The sequence below is a fragment of the Blennius ocellaris genome (genome assembly GCF_963422515.1).
Source record: "Blennius ocellaris genome assembly, chromosome: 18".
In the NCBI taxonomy this organism is placed as follows: Eukaryota; Metazoa; Chordata; class Actinopteri; order Blenniiformes; family Blenniidae; genus Blennius; species Blennius ocellaris.
Window position 1 is genome coordinate 10539729 of NC_137667.1, and position 18474 is coordinate 10558202.

The 18474-nt window shown below is 44.7% G+C and overlaps 1 protein-coding gene across 1 annotated transcript in view; it reads right to left on the minus strand.

The window, feature by feature from the left end:
* The window catches only part of rngtt (RNA guanylyltransferase and 5'-phosphatase), a 106885-nt gene that overhangs the window by 60968 nt on the left and 27443 nt on the right, over window positions 1-18474 (minus strand). Inside the window, exons 9-10 of the mRNA XM_080514505.1 lie at window positions 18102-18237; window positions 11538-11609 (exon numbers count right to left, since the gene is read on the minus strand). Coding sequence (XP_080370631.1) covers window positions 11538-11609; window positions 18102-18237 — 208 coding nt within the window. The remainder of the gene's footprint in view (window positions 1-11537; window positions 11610-18101; window positions 18238-18474) is intronic.

Here is an 18474-nt window from a genome sequence, read left to right on the forward strand (position 1 = left end):
TTTGTGAGCAATTTCTGAGAGAAATAGGCTTTTTGTGTCTGTAGAAAAAGGTCTGAGTTCTTCATATCAAGGCAAATGGGAGAAACAGAAAAAGTGATGCGTTTGTATTTTTGTTCATTGTATTGACAACTGGGACGCATGGCGGTGCAGTGGGTTGTGTTCTCGCTGTCCTTGTTTTAAATGTGTGGAGTTTGCATGTTCTCCCGGTGTAATGCTTGGGTTTCCACTTCGACACAAGTGGCCAACATCAAAATGAAAAATTAATCAAATTATTTAGTAAGAAACACAGTAAACCCCTGGTCGACACACCAGCATTCTCACAGGATCAATACAATTGATGTGACTGTCTAAATCTGCTACTTACAGCTTCACAATAGGTGAAACTTAACATTATGTGAGGTCCTGGGAAAAAACTGTACAGCGCAGGAAAAACAGTTTGCACCCACCACTGCCCAGACACACAGTTGTTCTACACAGATTAAAAAAACCAAAACAGACTGTATATCAGTGAGAAAATGCCACAAAGGCAGAGTAAAGGTACAGCTAAACCCATCTGCTGGTGGTTGTGACTACGGAAGAAAAATCTTAAATACAGCTGGATTTCCATTCTCCTAATTATTAATCATAAAGCCCAGGTGAATAATTACAACAGCCAGATCGCAAATTGAACAAACAGAACGGCATGACCACATTAAAATGTTAAATGGTGCAGAGGAGTTGTGATGCAGCCAGCCTGCAACAGCACTGTCACTTCACAGTTACCACATGTATACATCTTAGTCACTTAATAATAAAGTGACTAAAAATGACCCCCCCATTAATCACAGAGGTGAGCTGTAAAGATCTAACAGATGGATGAGGTCTAAATGCATGGCAACAAGTAAACAATCATTTAGAATTTCTCACAAGTGATCAGAAGAAAAATTGCCAGCTAAACTGACATTTACTTATTTCCAAAAACACATTAATACCATAAAAAAAAAACAACCTGAATTTTCAACATCACCTGAGTGTGATGAGCACTGAAAATGGATTTCAAAAGCTTGTTATGTATGTCCAAGTATTTTCCAATCCAGCTCACGAATTAAGTGTTTTTCTGTATTGAGGGAGAGAGCTAAAAGTCATTTGTGGGTTTTCCCCAGGTACTCCGATTTCCTCCCACAGTTCAAATACCGTATTCAAGGTTAACTGGAAACTCTTAAATTGCCTGTATCTGTGGATGTGATTTTTGTTTTTTTGGGGGGGGTGGTTTGTTGTGTTTACTCTGCGGTAGCCTGGCTACCTGTCATCAACCACAGTCAGCTGGGATCGCCTCCAGTATCCTGCAAGCCATAACTGAATAGCAGAACAGAAGATAGAGATTCTGCTGAAAAACCACTTGGGAATGGACGAGTATGAAGCCCTTTGAAGATCTGCGTTTTTTTGGTCTTAATTTGACCATTATTTCAACTTTTTCTATGCCGCATTGCCTAAGTTTTTGCCCTTCAGAAAAAAAAAATATAAATAAATGAAATAAAAAACAAACAAACCAAAAAATCATCCTGAACTGTATCCACTGGTATTGTTCCTCCATCAGTGGGTTATGGATCAATAATGTCTGATCTGTATCGAGAGGCCATGGGTATGACTGCAGGACTTCAGGGCATTTGTATTCTGCTCTGGCAGCCCAGTAAAGGGCTGCTCAAAGGCTTTCTTTGGGATGTGAAAGGGAAAAAAATAGATAAAATCATGTTCAAATTGTGTGGTCGATAATTATTTATGATTGGGAAAAACTGCTAAGCTCACCTGCCATGTGAGTCCTTGAAATATGCAGCACATTGAAGATAAGAACGTTTTAAATGAAACACAGTCGAGAGCAGACGTGTGCATTGTATAGTCCACAAGCAGCCGTTTGGCCTACCTTGCTCCCCCCTATGTGAGGACAATTATGAACTAAATGAAAAGTAGAACACATGATGTATAGAACAAACATGATATGCTTTCATTTTGACGTTGCTCCATTTCTTTCAATATGTCTACCTTTCACTCATGTTCGAATGAAAGAATTGTCAATTCTAAAAAGCCGAGGTAGAGAATAAAAAAAGAAAAGAAAAAGAAAATGTATGAAAAATATCTAGTTCTAACTAGAGTAGCTATGTCCAACTGTCGAAGGTAAAGCTGTAAGCTTTTTATTATAATATACATGAATACTGAGCAGAATTGGGTAACGTCGGGCTCTACACTCCACAGGAGACCTCGGGACCCAGTTTTTCATGTCGCTCATCTGGAAACTAAATTTCCCACTTCCGCTTCAGAGGAAACAAGCCAAATGCAAAGTGTTATGCAACATACCTGTATGCTGTGATATAAGCATATGTCTAAGAAACCCCAACACGTGGCAATGAAGTTTTGATGTAGAACTTCTGCACAACTTTACATTTGCGATGCAGTGCCTCTCTGAAATACCCCTTGAATTAAATATTGCCAGTTAAAATAACTAGTTGACCAATGATCCTCCTGTTGTGTTTGATCTGTGCCAAAAACTGTTCCACCCTTTAATTCCCCTTGTTCCAACCTTTCTACGGTGCTTAATGCAATCAAATTCAAAATCAGGTTATCTTTTATAAAAAATTAAAAAGGTACATTTTCTCAGATGTTTATTTTTAAAAAGATTAAATAACCACTTTAGTATGACACCAGTTTTAAAGAGAAAATGTAGAATACTCAATCAAAATTATTTCAACTGGTTTTCCTGTTTCTATAATAAATATTTTGAAGTTCACCAAGAAGACAGAGATAGTTGCCACTAACTAATTGGGGGATTGTAGTCGGTGCTCGCTCTCCTCTTTCTCTGTGCTTTCCTGGACCTGTGGCCATAGTGCTCAAAGTTTCAGCTTCCTACTCCTAATAACTGATTCTGAATCAGTTTTTTTTCCCCTTACTGTTGCTAATGATTGCTCATATAGTCATTGGTGTAATTGTACAAGTATGAATACAACTCTAAAATATTTCATTGATTTACATGACTTGAAAACCTGAATTTTGCCTTTGGAAAGCAATGATTGTTTTACAATTAAATAACATTTAGAAAGGACTAAAATGCTAATTAATTGATAGCGCAAACAAAAATAACATGGTTATAAACAATGGCAGCTATTTGAAAACGAATTAAATCCGTTTTAGAAATTGGCAGTTCAAAATGAGAATGGTGGCGCTGCACGCGAAAGGCAGCCTGTTGCGACTCCGTTCCCATGTTTTCCGGTGTCTGCTGAATGCGTAAGTAGCTTGTGGTCACCAGAACATAGCCAATAACCATTTTATAATGGAGCAGCAGGCCACAACTGTGTCTCTGTGACTTTGTTTTAGAGTCTGTCTGTCTTTTTTAATGCCGCCCTAACAGCTTTAGGAGGGCAATTTGGTAGCATCCAACAAGGACACAGATTAATTGAAGTTTGACAAACTCATTTAGACTTTCAGTTTGGGGGGGGGGAGGGGAGGGAGAGGGAGAGAGAGAGAGAGAGAGAGAGAGAGAGAGAGAGAGAGAGAGAGGGAGAGAGGGAGAGAGGAGAGAGAGAGAGAGAGAGAGAGAGAGAGAGAGAGAGAGAGAGAGAGAGAGAGAGAGAGAGAGAGAGAGAGAGAGAGAGAGAGAGAGAGAGAGAGAGATTGTTTTTCTTTCGGGTGCCTGCGGTGCCCTTACTACATTCTCTTGGAGCAACAGCTGGTATCATGTCCCACACATTCGGCACCATCTGTCAGCTGTGTCACCAGGACAGAACAAGATGTAAGTGTGGATGATTCAAGGCATGTGCTGGCAACGACTATTCAAAGGGAAAACACAGCAGATAAAAAATCCTGTTAACCAAACATGACCGGTATGGTAGGTTGGTTAAGACAGTGAAGCCACTCTGACATATTTACTGATTTTTTTTTTTTTTTTTTTAAACTTCCAGCTGCCATTTATTATGCCCCTGTATGCCTCACTGTCATGGCTGTCAGATGGTAATAGGCCACCACCAGTGTTTCACTAGAGCGTAACTTGTCAAAAGTGACAGGCAGTAACAATTGATTGAACTTGTCAAAAGCAAAAATGAATTAAGCAAGAAATGGTTTCTAAGTGGGACTGCATGGTGGCGTAGCGCCGGCACTGGCCCCTCAATGCATGAATATCTGCGGTTTGAGTCCAGGCTTTGAGACTTTTCTGTGTAGAGTTTTCATGTTCTTCCTGAATGTGTCTGGAGTTTCTCACGGTATTCTGGAAAAATGTTGATTTGGGGGTTAGTGGATTACTCTAAAATTGCTCAAAGATGTGAAAGTAGGTGTGTGATCAGTGATGGAATGGTGACCTGTGAAGGGTGTACCCTCATTAACCCAAAGACGGGGACCAGAGGACCCTTGGTTTTAGATAGATAGAATAGAATAGAAGAAGATATTTTTAATACAGAAGTAGCCGTATTACAATTTCCAAATTGTTTTCGGGCTTGCTGTGTTCAATATTTGTACTGCTGACACAAGTCTAAAAGAGGGAATCCTGAATTTGACTGAATTAATAACCTGTGAGGACCACCCATAACATTATGAGCCAGCTTAGGAAAGCATGTACTTAAATTCAGAAAACAAAAAAACGTTACATGTAGATTTATAGACACCTGCCCTTTCTAACACTCGTCCTGTTTTTCCCTCAAAATCTCCAATAGTGTCATCAACAGTGTTCCAACTGTGAGGTTTTTCTATAATTTAGTACAGGAGAATAAAATTAATCCACAGATGGATTCATTAATAAAACACAATCAACTCGGTGACATGAGAGGTTGAAAACGTTAGATAATCCCCATTATGGGTGAAGTAAATGTAAAAAAAAATAAATATATACACACACGCACACACACACAGTATATATATATATATATATATATATATATATATATATATATATATATATATATATAGAGAGAGAGAGAGAGAGAGAGGCATGAAATGTTAAACACCAAAAAGCTGCAGGATCATAAATAAAAGGACCTGGGAGGCTGAAGAAGCTAAAGGATGATGTCAGGAAATGGCAGAAACAATGACAGTTTTGATAAAACTGCTGGAAGCACATAGGCTTTCTCGGAAAATTTGGGATAAACAAAATTATACAGCAGGCTCCTGACAAATTCTGCACAGGGACCAGTCGACACTTAATGTGCAGCTTCCTTGGGGATATTCTTAACAAAAACATGGGGGCTTTCAAAATGTTTTGGCCTGAATGTGTTTGTAAACACATTCTGGGTTGTTTCTGTTTGATAAAAGAACATCAAATTAAAGCACAATCAAAGTGGCTTTAGAACAAAATCCATCAACTCCACAGGGTTTTAAGTGAAGACGATTTATCAATCGGCCATAACAATATGAACACCTACTTAATGTTTTTTTTCTGTACCTCATTTGCCAACAAAAAGCTCTGACTCGCCGAAGCTTACAGAAGACTTTCGAAGGTGTTTTGTGGTATCAGGTACCAAGCAGCAGATCCCTTGTTGCCTGGAAGCTAGGAAACCGGAGCCTTCATGGGCTCGTGTGCATCAATGAGCCTCAGCCGGCCGTGAACTCGTCGCAAGTTTATCACTTTTCTTCCCTTGCTTCTCTATACAAAACAAACTGAGGTACATTGTGTGACTTCAGAAGCAGCTTTATTTTCTTTGGACCAGTTTTGATGGATAAAGCCTGGGACTGGGCAATTAATCAAATATAAATTCAAATCGCGATGTGAGACGTTGCAATTTGCTAATGCAAAAGCCGCAATTTGATAAAAACCCATGAAAGGCTCTCGTTGTCTGGTGTGCATTGAAGGTGACTTTATAAATCCACAGCTGTCCACCATTCACAAGGATAGTGATGTGTACACTGTGTTCAGTTCAATCCTCTTGGCATTGGTTTCAAAAGAAAAAAGCGTTTGGTCTTGAGAGAAATGTTGGTGTGAAATAAAGTTGAGAAAGTGAGCTGCGGATTATGATTATAGTAGTTATCAATCCTCTAAGTGCTCATTTAATATGTGGAACATTCAATATCGCTTTCAGAGTTTTATTGATTTGTTAAATCTAACATTTTAAAATCTGTAGTGTGTATTTGAAGGTGGGTGCCCTTTATCTGTTTGTTGTGACATTTTTAAATTGATATTTGCACTGAATATTGCTCATCAGAATTTAACAAACATATAATGCCCGTTTGCAGCAATTCATGTTTCCAGGTGTCATTTTTGCATGAGAAAACAGCATTGAAGCATCGCTGCCAGTAGATTACAGCACAAGAAACTTATAATTTACTAGATAAGGGAAAACTGCAATGTAATTAGGTCTGCAGGTATACCTAAAGAAACACAAAATAGTCAAATCGCAGTACCTGTCAGGAGTACTGACCACTAAAAAAAATGTTAGTCTGAGGAAGGAGGATAAAACAGACAGAACGATCCATCACTGGGAAAATGCTGTGTGATCATAATGAATTGGCTGATTGGTGTATCAGTCATTATGCGAGTATTTTAGATTATACCTTGGAATAGAAATAACTTCAGAATTTCCTTTTTTTATGTGTTCACTTACTGATCTGACTGCCTTCACATCAATAAAAGAGGATCTTCCACTTCCCACAAAGGGAAATTCAGAATACTCACAAGTATTTTTTTCCCCTCTCATTTCAAAACTGTATACTCCAGCTATATTTCAAAGGAGGGAAAAGAGAGAAAACTTGCACACAGTGGGGTTTTGAGTTTCTGCAATCTGGTTTTAGCATCTTCCACCTCTGCCTTGTACTGAGATGGGTGTCAGGATCTCTCTCTTTCTGGACTGGGTGACAATCTACCCGTGTCTAAAAATGTAGACTGACAGGTCATAGGCCAAATGTATGACGACAGTGAATGTAGTTATAGGAGAATAGCCCCTGAAGCGCACTTTTCCCGCTCCTTTGTGAGTCACTTGAGTTGGGCTTACTTTCCAGACAGACTTAAAAAAAGAATATAAAAAAATGGAGAGAAAAAAATCTTTCAGCTCACTGTGTTTTAGCAAGTTTTGACAGGCTAAAATGTAGTGAACTGGGTGAGTAAAAAAGCATTTTAAAGCACAGAAATGTAGATTTATGGATTTGTATACAACATATTTGTGAGATACAGTGGGGCAAAAAAGTATTTAGTCAGCCACCAATTGTGCAAGTTCTCCCACTTAAAAAGATGAGGGAGGCCTGTAATTTTCCTCATAGGTATACCTCAACTATGAGAGACGGAATGAGAAAAAAAAATCCAGAAAATCACATTGTCTGATTTTTAAAGAATTTATTTGCAAATTAAGGTGGAAAATAAGTATTTGGTCACCTACAAACAAGCAAGATTTCTGGCTCTCACAGACCTGTAACTCCTTCTTTAAGAGGCTCCTCTGTCCTCCACTCCTTACCTGTATTAATGGCACCTGTTTGAACTGGTTATCAGTATGAAAGACACCTGTCCACAACCTCAAACAGTCACACTCCAAACTCCACTATGGCCAAGACCAAAGAGCTGTCAAAGGACACCAGAAACAAAATTGTAGACCTGCACCAGGCTGGGAAGACTGAATCTGTAATAGGTAAGCAGCTTGGTGTGAAGAAATCAACTGTGGGAGCAAATATTAGAAAATGGAAGACATACAAGACCACCGATAATCTCCCTCCATCTGGGGCTCCACGCAAGATCTCACCCCGTGGGGTCAAAATGATCACAAGAACGGTGAGCAAAACTCCCAGAAGCACACGGGGGACCTAGTGAAGGACCTGCAGAGAGCTGGGACCAAAGTAACAAAGGTACCATCAGAAACACACTACGCCGCCAGGGACTCCAATCTTGCAGTGCCAGACGTGTCCCCCTGCTTCAGCCAGGACATGTCCAGGCCCGTCTGAAGTTTGCTAGAGAGCATTTGGACGATCCAGAAGAGGATTGGGAGAATGTCATATGGTCAGATGAAACCAAAATAGAACTTTTTGGTCAAAACTCAACTCGTGGTGTTTGGAGGAGAAAGAATGCTGAGTTGCATCCAAAGAACACCAGACCTACTGTGAAGCATGGGGGTGGAAACATCATGCTTTGGGGCTGTTTTTCTGCAAAGGGACCAGGACGACTGATCCGTGTAACGGAAAGAATGAATGGGGCCATGTATCGTGAGATTTTGAATGAAAACCTCCTTCCATCAGCAAGGGCATTGAAGATGAAACGTGGCTGGGTCTTTCAGCATGACAAAATTCTCAAACACAACGAAGGAGTGGCTTCGTAAGAAGCATTTCAAGGTCCTGGAGTGGCCTAGCCAGTCTCCAGATCTCAACCCCATAGAAAATCTTTGGAGGGAGTGGAAAGTCCGTGTTGCCCAGCGACAGCCCCAAAACATCACTGCTCTAGAGGAGATCTGCATGGAGGAATGGGCCAAAATACCAGCAACAGTGTGTGAAAACCTTGTGAAGACTTACAGAAGACGTTTGAGCTCTGTCATTGCCAACAAAGGGTATACAACAAAGTATTGAGATGAACTTTTGTTATTGACCAAATACTTATTTTCCACCGTAATTTGCAAATAAATTCTTTAAAAATCAGACAATGTGATTTTCTAGATTTTTTTTTTCTCATTCTGTCTCTCATAGTTGAGGTATACCTATGATGAAAATTACAAGCCTCCCTCATCTTTTTAAGTGGGAGAACTTGCACAATTGGTGGCTGACTAAATACTTTTTTTCCCCACTGTAAATGTTGTTATTCATTCCTCAAAAGAAACAAATGGTTTGAGTAACCTTTAATCAACGATAAATGGCCAGTGTTAAGAGTACATTATAGTACGATTAAAATTTCAAAGAACTAATTGTACCCTTGTGTTGAATATTTAAGCCTCCACCGTCATGTAATGATGAGAATCATTCCCACCTCATCAATACTATGGTGCGATTATATCCATAATGACCTTATTTCCTTGATGAATGTCCACATGTCCCACCACATGTCAAACATAACATGATTCTTCAGCTTCATATTCATCGTTAGGGCAAAATGCAAATGAAATCCCCACCAGAATGGCTTGAATGTGATTTATCTGCAATTTACAGTCAGGATTTGAGGTCAGCAGCGAAGTTAACTACAAGTGGCGGTTACTAGCTGCAGGCCGATATTACTCTAGAGACAGGAGCTGTGTGCCTATCAATGTGTATCTCGTCTCATCTGCTGTAATACAAAGTCATATGGAACACAGAGTGCAGCTGTTAAGGCCTTATAGGAGTACAAATTTCAAAGGCACTGGACATGAGATCAGATGTCTGGCGAGATGCGACTGCAGAGGAGCTGCAGCAAGTCTGATGCTGTGGCTGCTCTAAAATAAAGCCTGAAGCAAAGGAAACAGTCCTGGGTGGGAAAGTCTTCTCTCATATCAACTAGACCTGCTGATAGCATTGTCCACAACAGATAAGTTGTCTGTGAAGGATGTGAGAACCACTTCACAAATGCTCAACTGTTATACGAGGTAAGCCGATCATTTTGTCGAATTTGACACTTGAACCAAGATTTTTTTTTTAAATGATGAGGTCAATCAATATGTCAGCACCTAGGCAGACATCAATTCCAAACCTTCACCCCTCCCCCCTTTCAAATAACAGCTTTCTAGCACAGTTTAAAAATCTGAGACATACATGTAATTGCAGTTGTCTTGTCAGTTCCCCCACAGCGCGGGAGCTGACAGTGATTGACAAGCACCGGCAAGTCTGAAGAGAGACAAAAATAACCTTTTCAGATTGGTCTACAGAAGTCAGCAAATCTCCTGGCTCATCTCGCCCACTCACTGTCGCTCGCTCAATTGCACGCACGCCCTTAAATCAGCCAACCTGGCGAGAGGGCACACTCCTCGTTAAGCTCTAATCGAAAGCATCCCCGAACTGTGCTTGAAACTAACTTTCCAAACAAGTGGGGTGTCACATTAGGCCATGGACTATGCAGGCGGCGTGTCCTCCCTCCTGCTGCACTTTCTCCCTCCGTCTCGGGATGGAGCTTCAGTGCCAGGGAGCAGCTCGCCACACATAATAGAGGAGGGCTAATAATGGCCAGCGAGGATCGATACAGCGGTGCTTTGCTGATGGCTTGGTGGGAGTCATGTGGAGCTGCTAACCTCTGCACCGTCTTAAAAAGACGTTCCCCTCACCACTGGAGCTCCTACTGAGCCTCTTGCTTGTGTGATTCTCCAGTCGATGCGGGAAAGGAGGCGACAGAAAAGCATAATGGCTGAAGTAGCCCTCCACCCTCCCCCCCCCCTTTATCCCAAGGTATTCATCAAGTTCTTTATGAGGAAGAAGGAAGATGGCAGAAGCTTGCTGGGGGCAAACTGTGGGCTGGTTTGTCAATGTGCCTCCTGGCTTAGTATTAGCGTCATGCAGATTGGTTGAAGGGCTGGAATAAATTACAGTTCAGGGGACTGCAATATTCAGCATGGTGATGTTATCAGGGTGTTCTTGAGAAAAATGACCAACTTAAGACCATAGAACACATAAGAAACAGTGAGATATACATATACGTGCTATTGATGCTACACAACAAATTGTGCAAAATATTAGTTCTCTATTAGACCATTAAATGCAATACATAAATTATACAATTAAATGTGTTGCCAAGTTGTCAAAAACAGACTACACACACATTTCACAATTTCTAGTTTGAATATTCTCAGAACTTGCATCTTGAAGATCATTATTATAGTCATTGTTGAATTATACTGTACTACAATACAATGCGTTACTCACACAAAACAAATATAATATGTCTTCCTGGACTTTGTGTTTATTTTTGAAAATAGGCATGGTCACCTTTGATTTTTGCATTTTTATCTCATGTGTTGGAGACACATGAACCAATCAGGCGCACCAATAAAGGGTTATGGTAAATAGAGGTAGACTACACAATGTTGATGGTTTTTAGATTTTTTTTTTTTAAGTGATCATCAACAGAACAATATAGCTCAGCAATACCGATTTTCTGGAGCGACCGCACTAAAAATATTCATGTGTGGGTCAGATGCTGCTCAGCCCCGGCATTGTGGCTATAGTCAGGCTTTAGAAAAGCCTGATGCGTGATGGGCAGCAGGGTCAAGCAGAGCCGTGCTCCTCTCTTTAGCATGCAGAGTGACAAAGCTCCATCACCTCTACGCAAATAGAGGCTGGAGGCTGGATGAACAGCCCTCTGCTGCCTCTTACATTACAGCAGAGAAGGATGCAAGCAAGGAATTGAGTTTTTTCGAGTGAAAGGAATAAGCAAATCCCATTCCACATCCACACACTTCTCCCTGATGCCCACATCCACACCTTGGTCCTATTACTTGTGCTCCTATCTGCAGACTGCAAGCACAAAAATAACAAATCCCTTTGTTCAACCTTGTTAACAGTCCGTGAAAAGTGGAGAGCAGAAGGAGCTACAGATAGAGCATAGCATTAATGGCCTGCCTCCAATGTGTTCTTCATTTACTCTGGCATCTTGACCGGGCACGTTTCTTGGAGTGGAAGGTCACAGAAAAGACAAGAAGTTGTCAAATACTACTCACATTGAATTTGATGATGTCGTATATCAAGTAACGAGGGACAGGCTGACCATTCACCTTGTCGATGATCATCTCCTGCAGGGACAAAGACACGAGAGTGAGGTCAGGAAATGAACCTTTAAGACCTGGTGCAGTACAAGTAGGAAGAGAATATAGCAGGAAAGGTAGAATAAATACAATTCAAATTTTGTGCAATGTTAACATCACTGCATGCCAAAAATAGTGCTTGTTTGAAAGAGACTTTAGGATTGGACACGAAAGTATGAGTTATCTCGAGAGGAAGGATGCTCAGAGAGAAGCAGGACAACTGAGGCAGTGCAGAGGATAACAAGGAATTGGGGAGGTGGGTGTGTCTCGTTGCTGGGGTCCGCTAAAGGAAGACATGAAGCAGGAATAGCACTGCTATCTATTATGCAAAGCGCTTCAAGCTGAGGTCAACTGCAGTCGTGGTGCAGGACACTCAGCACATGCAACTGTTTTATAAAAGAGATGAGATCAGATCAGATCAGATCAGATGAGATGAGATGAGATGAGATGACATGACATGACATGAGATGACATGAGATGACACGAGATGAGGGCAAAGATGAAGCATGTAATCATCACCAGTGCTGAAATAAACGCAACTGAAGCTACATTAGTTACTATGAAGCTTTAGGAGTGAAACACCACTCCAGAATATTTTTTTTCCCCCTTTTTTCTTAATAAATTATTTAAGTGACTCACAGGTCCCTACTGCTGTAACTGACAGGCCGGAGTTAAACAGGTAAGCTGTCACTCAAGGAACCCTCCACAAAAACTTAATTCTGCAAAGTTGGCCTGTAGATAAAAATTTCACAGACAAAAGGCAATGATGTATGCAAGTGATCCATTAAATCACACTTGACACGCCTGATTAAAAAGAAAAGATGTGTTGTGGGTCATTTGAGTCGTTTAGTCTTTACTAAAATGGGAATATTGAGGCTTTTGAGCAATTAACCGCCAACATTAAAATCAGACGGCGCAAATATGCAACCCCGCTGGTCTTGGAGAAATAGTTTGACACTCACATAGCTGGATTTTATAAAAGAAAGAAAAGCAAGGGTTGAGTTGACTCAACCAAGGGTTGAGTTGAGTTGACTTTCACTCCCCCTTGAACTGCAACCTTATCGTGGTGGGGGAGTTTGAGCACCCGAATGACCTTCGGAGCTATGTTGCCGGGGGGCTTGCCCCCCCAGTAGGGTCTCCCAAGGCAAACAGGTCCGAGGCGACGGGTCAGACTAAAAGCAGTTCACAAGACCCCATGGACACACTCACGAGGAAAAAGGTGACGTCGCCCGGTTTGGCGCAGCCGGGGCCACACCCTGGAGCCAGGCCCGGGGTGGAGGCTCGCACGCGAGCGCCTGGTGGCCGCGTTCTTGCCCGCGGGACTCGGCCGGGCTCAGCCCGAAGGGACGACGCGGGCCCCTCTTCCTCATCCTCCTGTGGACCCACCACCCACAGAGGCTGCCGTAGGGGTCGGGTGCAATGTGGATTGGGTGGCAGTCGACGGCAGGGGCCTCGACGACCCGATCCCCGGACACGGACTCTGGCTTTTGGGACATGGAATGTGACCTCGCTGGGGGGGAAGGAGCCCGAGCTTGTGAGGGAGGTTGAGAGATACCGGCTAGATATAGTCGGGCTCACCTCCACTCACAGCTTGGACTCTGGAACCCAGCTCCTCGACAGGGGCTGGATACTCCACTTCTCTGGAGTTGCCCGCGGTGTAAGGCGGCGGGCTGGAGTGGGCTTGCTTATTGCCCCACAGCTCAGCCGCCATGTGTTGGAGTTCACCCCGGTGAACGAGAGGGTTGCGTCCCTACGCCTACAAGTAGGGGACAGGTCTCTGACTGTTGTTTCGGCCTATGCACCGAACAGCAGTTCAGAGTACCCAACCTTCTTGGAGTCCCTGGGAGGGGTGCTGGATAGTGCCCCAACTGGGGACTCCATTGTTCTCCTGGGGGACTTCAACGCCCACGTGGGCAATGACAGCGAGACTTGGAAGGGGGTGATTGGGAGGAACGGCCTCCCCGATCTGAACCCGAGTGGTGTTCTGTTATTGGACTTCTGTGCCAGTCACAGCTTGTCCATAACGAACACCATGTTCGAGCACAGGGGTGTCCATAAGTGCACATGGCACCAGGACACCCTAGGCCGGAGGTCAATGATAGACTTTGTGGTCGTGTCATCTGATCTCTGGCCGCGTGTCTTGGACACTCGGGTAAAGAGAGGGGCAGAGCTGTCAACTGATCACCACCTGGTGGTGAGTTGGATGCGCTGGACTGGGAGGAGGCCGGATAGACTCGGCAGGCCCAAACGTGTTGTGAGGGTCTGCTGGGAACATCTGGCCGAGCCTTCTGTCCGCGCAGCCTTCAACTCCCACCTCCGGGAGAGCTTCTCACAGATCCCGAGGGAGGTTGGAGACATTGAGTCCGAGTGGACCATGTTCTCAACTTCCATTGTCGAAGCTGTTGCTCGGAGCTGTGGCCGCAGGGTCTCTGGCGCCTGTCGTGGCGGCAATCCCCGAACCCGGTGGTGGACACCGGAAGTAAGGGATGCCGTCAAGCTGAAGAAGGAGTCCTACCGGGCACTGTTAGCTCATAGGACTCCCGAGGCAATCGACAGGTACCGGCAGGCCAAGCGAGCCGCAGCCCGGGCTGTGGTGGAGGCAAAAACTCGGGTCTGGGAGGAGTTCGGAGAGGCCATGGAGGAGGACTTTCGGTGGGCCTCGAGGAAATTCTGGCAAACCGTCCGGCGCCTCAGGCGGGGGAAGCAGTTCTCCACCAACACTGTTTACAGTGGAAGTGGGGAGCTGTTGACCTCAACTGGGGACATTGTTGGGCGGTGGAAGGAATACTTCGAGGACCTCCTCAATCCCACCACCACGTCTTCCATTGAGGAAGCAGAGACTGGGTTCTCAGAGGTGGACTCGTCCATTTCCCAAGCTGAAGTCACCGAGGTTGTTGTGAAGCTCCTCGGTGGCAAGGCACCGGGAGTGGATGAGATTCGCCCAGAGTTCCTTAAGTCTCTGGATGTGCAGGGACTGTCGTGGCTGACTCGTCTCTGCAACATCGCGTGGCGGGCGGGGACAGTACCTCTGGACTGGCAGACCGGGGTGGTGGTCCCTCTCTTTAAGAAGGGGGATCGGAGGGTGTGTTCCAACTACAGAGGGATCACACTCCTCAGCCTCCCCGGGAAAGTCTATTCCAGGGTACTGGAGAGGAGGGTCCGGCCGTTAGTCGAACCTCGGATCCAAGAGGAACAATGCGGTTTTCGTCCTGGTCGTGGAACACTGGACCAGCTCTATACCCTCCACCAGGTGCTTGAGGGTTCGTGGGAGTTCGCCCAACCAGTCCACATGTGTTTTGTGGATCTGGAGAAGGCGTTCGACCGCGTCCCCCGAGAGGTCCTGTGGGGGGTGCTCCGGGAGTACGGAGTCCGGGGTCCCTTGTTGAGGGCTGTTCGGTCCTTGTATTCCCGGAGCAGGAGTCTGGTTCGCATTGCCGGCAGTAAGTCGGACCTGTTTCCTGTGCACGTTGGCCTCCGGCAGGGGTGTCCTTTGTCCTTCATCATATATATGGACAGAATTTCTAGGCACAGCCGGGGGCCAGAGGGGGTCCGGTTTGGGGACCACAGAATCTCATCTCTGCTATTTGCGGATGATGTGGTTCTGTTGGCCCCATCAAGCCTGGATCTCCAGCGTGCACTGACACGGTTCGCAGCCGAGTGTGAAGCAGCTGGGATGAGGATCAGCACCTCTAAATCCGAGGCCATGGTTCTCGACCGGAAAAAGGTGGCTTGCCCCCTCCAGGTCGGTGGAGTGCCCTTGTCCCAAGTGGAGGAGTTTAAGTATCTTGGGGTCTTGTTCACGAGTGGGGGAAAGATGGAGCGTGAGATCGACAGGCGGATCGGTGCAGCGTCTGCAGTCATGCGGCCGTTGTATCGGTCCGTCGTGGTGAAGAAGGAGCTGAGCCAAAAAGCGAAGCTCTCGATTTACCGGTCGATCTTCGTTCCTACCCTCACCTATGGTCATGAACTATGGGTCATGACCGAAAGAACGAGATCTCGGATACAAGCGGCTGAAATGAGCTTCCTCCGTAGGGTGGCTGGGCGTACCCTTAGAGATAGGGTGAGGAGCTCAGTCACCAGGGAGGAGCTCGGAGTAGAGCCGCTGCTCCTCCACATCGAGAGGAGCCAGCTGAGGTGGCTCGGGCATCTATTTCGGATGCCCCCCGGACGCCTCCCGAGGGAGGTGTTTCGGGCATGTCCCTCCGGTAGGAGGCCTCGGGGCAGACCCAGGACACGCTGGAGGGACTATGTCTCGCGGCTGGCCTGGGAACGCCTTGGGGTGCCACCGGAGGAGCTGGAGGAAGTGTCTGGGGCGAGGGAAGTCTGGGCAACTCTGCTCGGACTGCTGCCTCCGCGACCCGGCCCCGGATAAAGCGGTAGCCAATGGATGGATGGATGGATGGAGTTGACTTTCAACACATAATAAGGAAATAACTTCATTATTTGCCACATAATGACTTTTCATAGTGTGTGACGATGAACAATCGCAGATGAAAATAACTCAAATGTGCACCTCTCCTGGCTGACATAACTCTATTTCACATCCCGCAGAGCAAAAGGTTCAAGCATCAAAACTAAATTGCCAAAGCCAAACTAAACCTTTCAGGGGAAAGCAACGCTAACGGAAGGCAGGCATCACACGGAAGGAGGGGCTGAAGAGGAGAAGTGATGTAATTGCAGGAGGCTGCCATCATTATGCATCTGGTGCACTGAACCGTTGCGCGGACAGACGGCAGCCGATGAATACATTAGTGTGACCAAAAGAAACCGCCAGAAATTCAATTTACATCGTGCATTCATCCCAAATTGGAACTTCAGTTGGTGTAAAGCTCATTAAAAAACGGCACCGCAAAGCATCACATGAAGACAAAGAGCAGCAGCTTTGGGGTGAAGATGAAGCATATCAGACAACACAACTTTGCTTCTCGGGGGAGATTCATGAACAGCAGAGTCTCTCAACTGAGCGCCAGGAGCATCAGCATTTACATGAACGCCAGTGGAAACAAAGCTGGTAGCAATCTGAACACACATCTGCACTTCGCCTTCAAAGGAAGGCTAATACGCTGCAATTAGGCGTCCTGCCTGAACGGGGACACCAAACTCACGGCATCAATCAGCGACTCTTGAGCCGAGAGGAAAGCGCACACCTGTTTTGCATAAAATTGCAAAACTCTGACCAGCTCGTCGGTTATCTTTGATGCGAGAATGCTCAACACAAACCCTTCCAGACATTCGTCATCAAACCACTGACTGCACGGACATGCTGCAATTTCCTTCCTGTCGTCTTTACAAAGGAGGGAGTGCGATAATGACTCATGCGAGTGCACCTGCTGCTGGGGGGAGCTGGGACTCGTGTGCCCTAAAACTGCCCCAACATGCCAGAGAAAACATGAGCTTGATAATAAACCGCCAGCGACAAGTCAGAGTCCTTTGCCGCCACCCCAGGGGAGCGCGCCGCAGAGCCTTACGAGAAAACACAACGCTGCACATGGACTTGAAATCTGTGTAACATTTTATTAGAGGTCTCTCCAAGACAGGCAGGTGGCTTTTTTTCTGTCAGCCATCGTTGGTAGGCTCGGCTGTTTCTCTGAAACATGCTCTTCTTTCACCTGAGGTTTGGCAACTGATGTCAATTATCTGCAAGACTGAGCAGCAGGGGCATGATGGGAATGTTACAGGGTTGGAGAAGAAGTGGGCATGAAACTCCATTTTTTTTTTAAAAGAAACAGCAACTTCTAGAGAAGAGTGGAGGAAAGACAGCTACAGTGGTGCAATATATAATTCAAATGAAAGTACCATATTTGCCCAAATATTCGATTATTGATTGCAAGACAATTTATAATTTACCTGAAAAAAGGTCTGCCTCCCATTTTGCCTGTTTTCCCATATCAATTTTAGTGCGACCTCCTGCTATTGGCATCAGAGTGACCTTTGACGTCCTTATTCCTCTCTCACAAAATAACTCTTCAATTCTTTTTGGCATTTGGTCAGTGTGCTGATTTAGAGCAGCACCCCCTGGTGAATTTAATGCCAAGTGCTCATTCTAAAGCACTGGATGGATTCACCATCTGTAACACTCTCCAGAGCCCTCAGTATTTTTTTTTTGCTTATCTCCAACCTCAGTGGTTTCATGCTCTGGTTGAGCATGCTCCTCCCAGAAAGCATTATACTCATTACCATCCAAAGCCTTTAAATGGCTTGTTAATTACAACGTGTGGCACCTGGAGACGGCTTGTCACCCCCCCAGTATGATCATCAAGTCACCGTCCTTTGCACACACCTGATGTTCCTCTGTCTCACGTCAGATTTCTGCAGATCTGATGCCACTTTGCAGTTATTTCACAGAACTCGGTAGAAAACCCAGAGCTGAACATTAGACCCCAAAGGTAGCCCCACTTTCACAGCTCTACTTCTGGAGGAAAAAATTATCATCAAACTTCTTGTCAAACGAGTACCGTGATAGAAAAAGCATCAACTCACCCCATCCAGTAGCGTATTTGCTAAGTGGACACGTGGATCTTTCCGGAAAGGAAACTCAAGCTTCTCTAAGTGGAAGATGGTGTTGTCTCTGTCGATCATGAACACTTCGTTCTTTCCATTGATCAGCATCATGTACCTGTGTAAGAAGGAGATACACAGTTATTCAGTGTGATTCAAGACTATACAGTTGGATCAATAGGTTTGATATCATTCAGGAGTTACAATGGAGCAACTCTAGACAAAATGTACAAGTGAGGATATGTTCTCAAACGTTGAAGTGTCCAAATTTGCTCTTTAGCTGTATGTCTTTAGCATAACGACATACATCACGTCCATATCACACCTCCCTCTGCAGCTACCGCTTTACACCGGG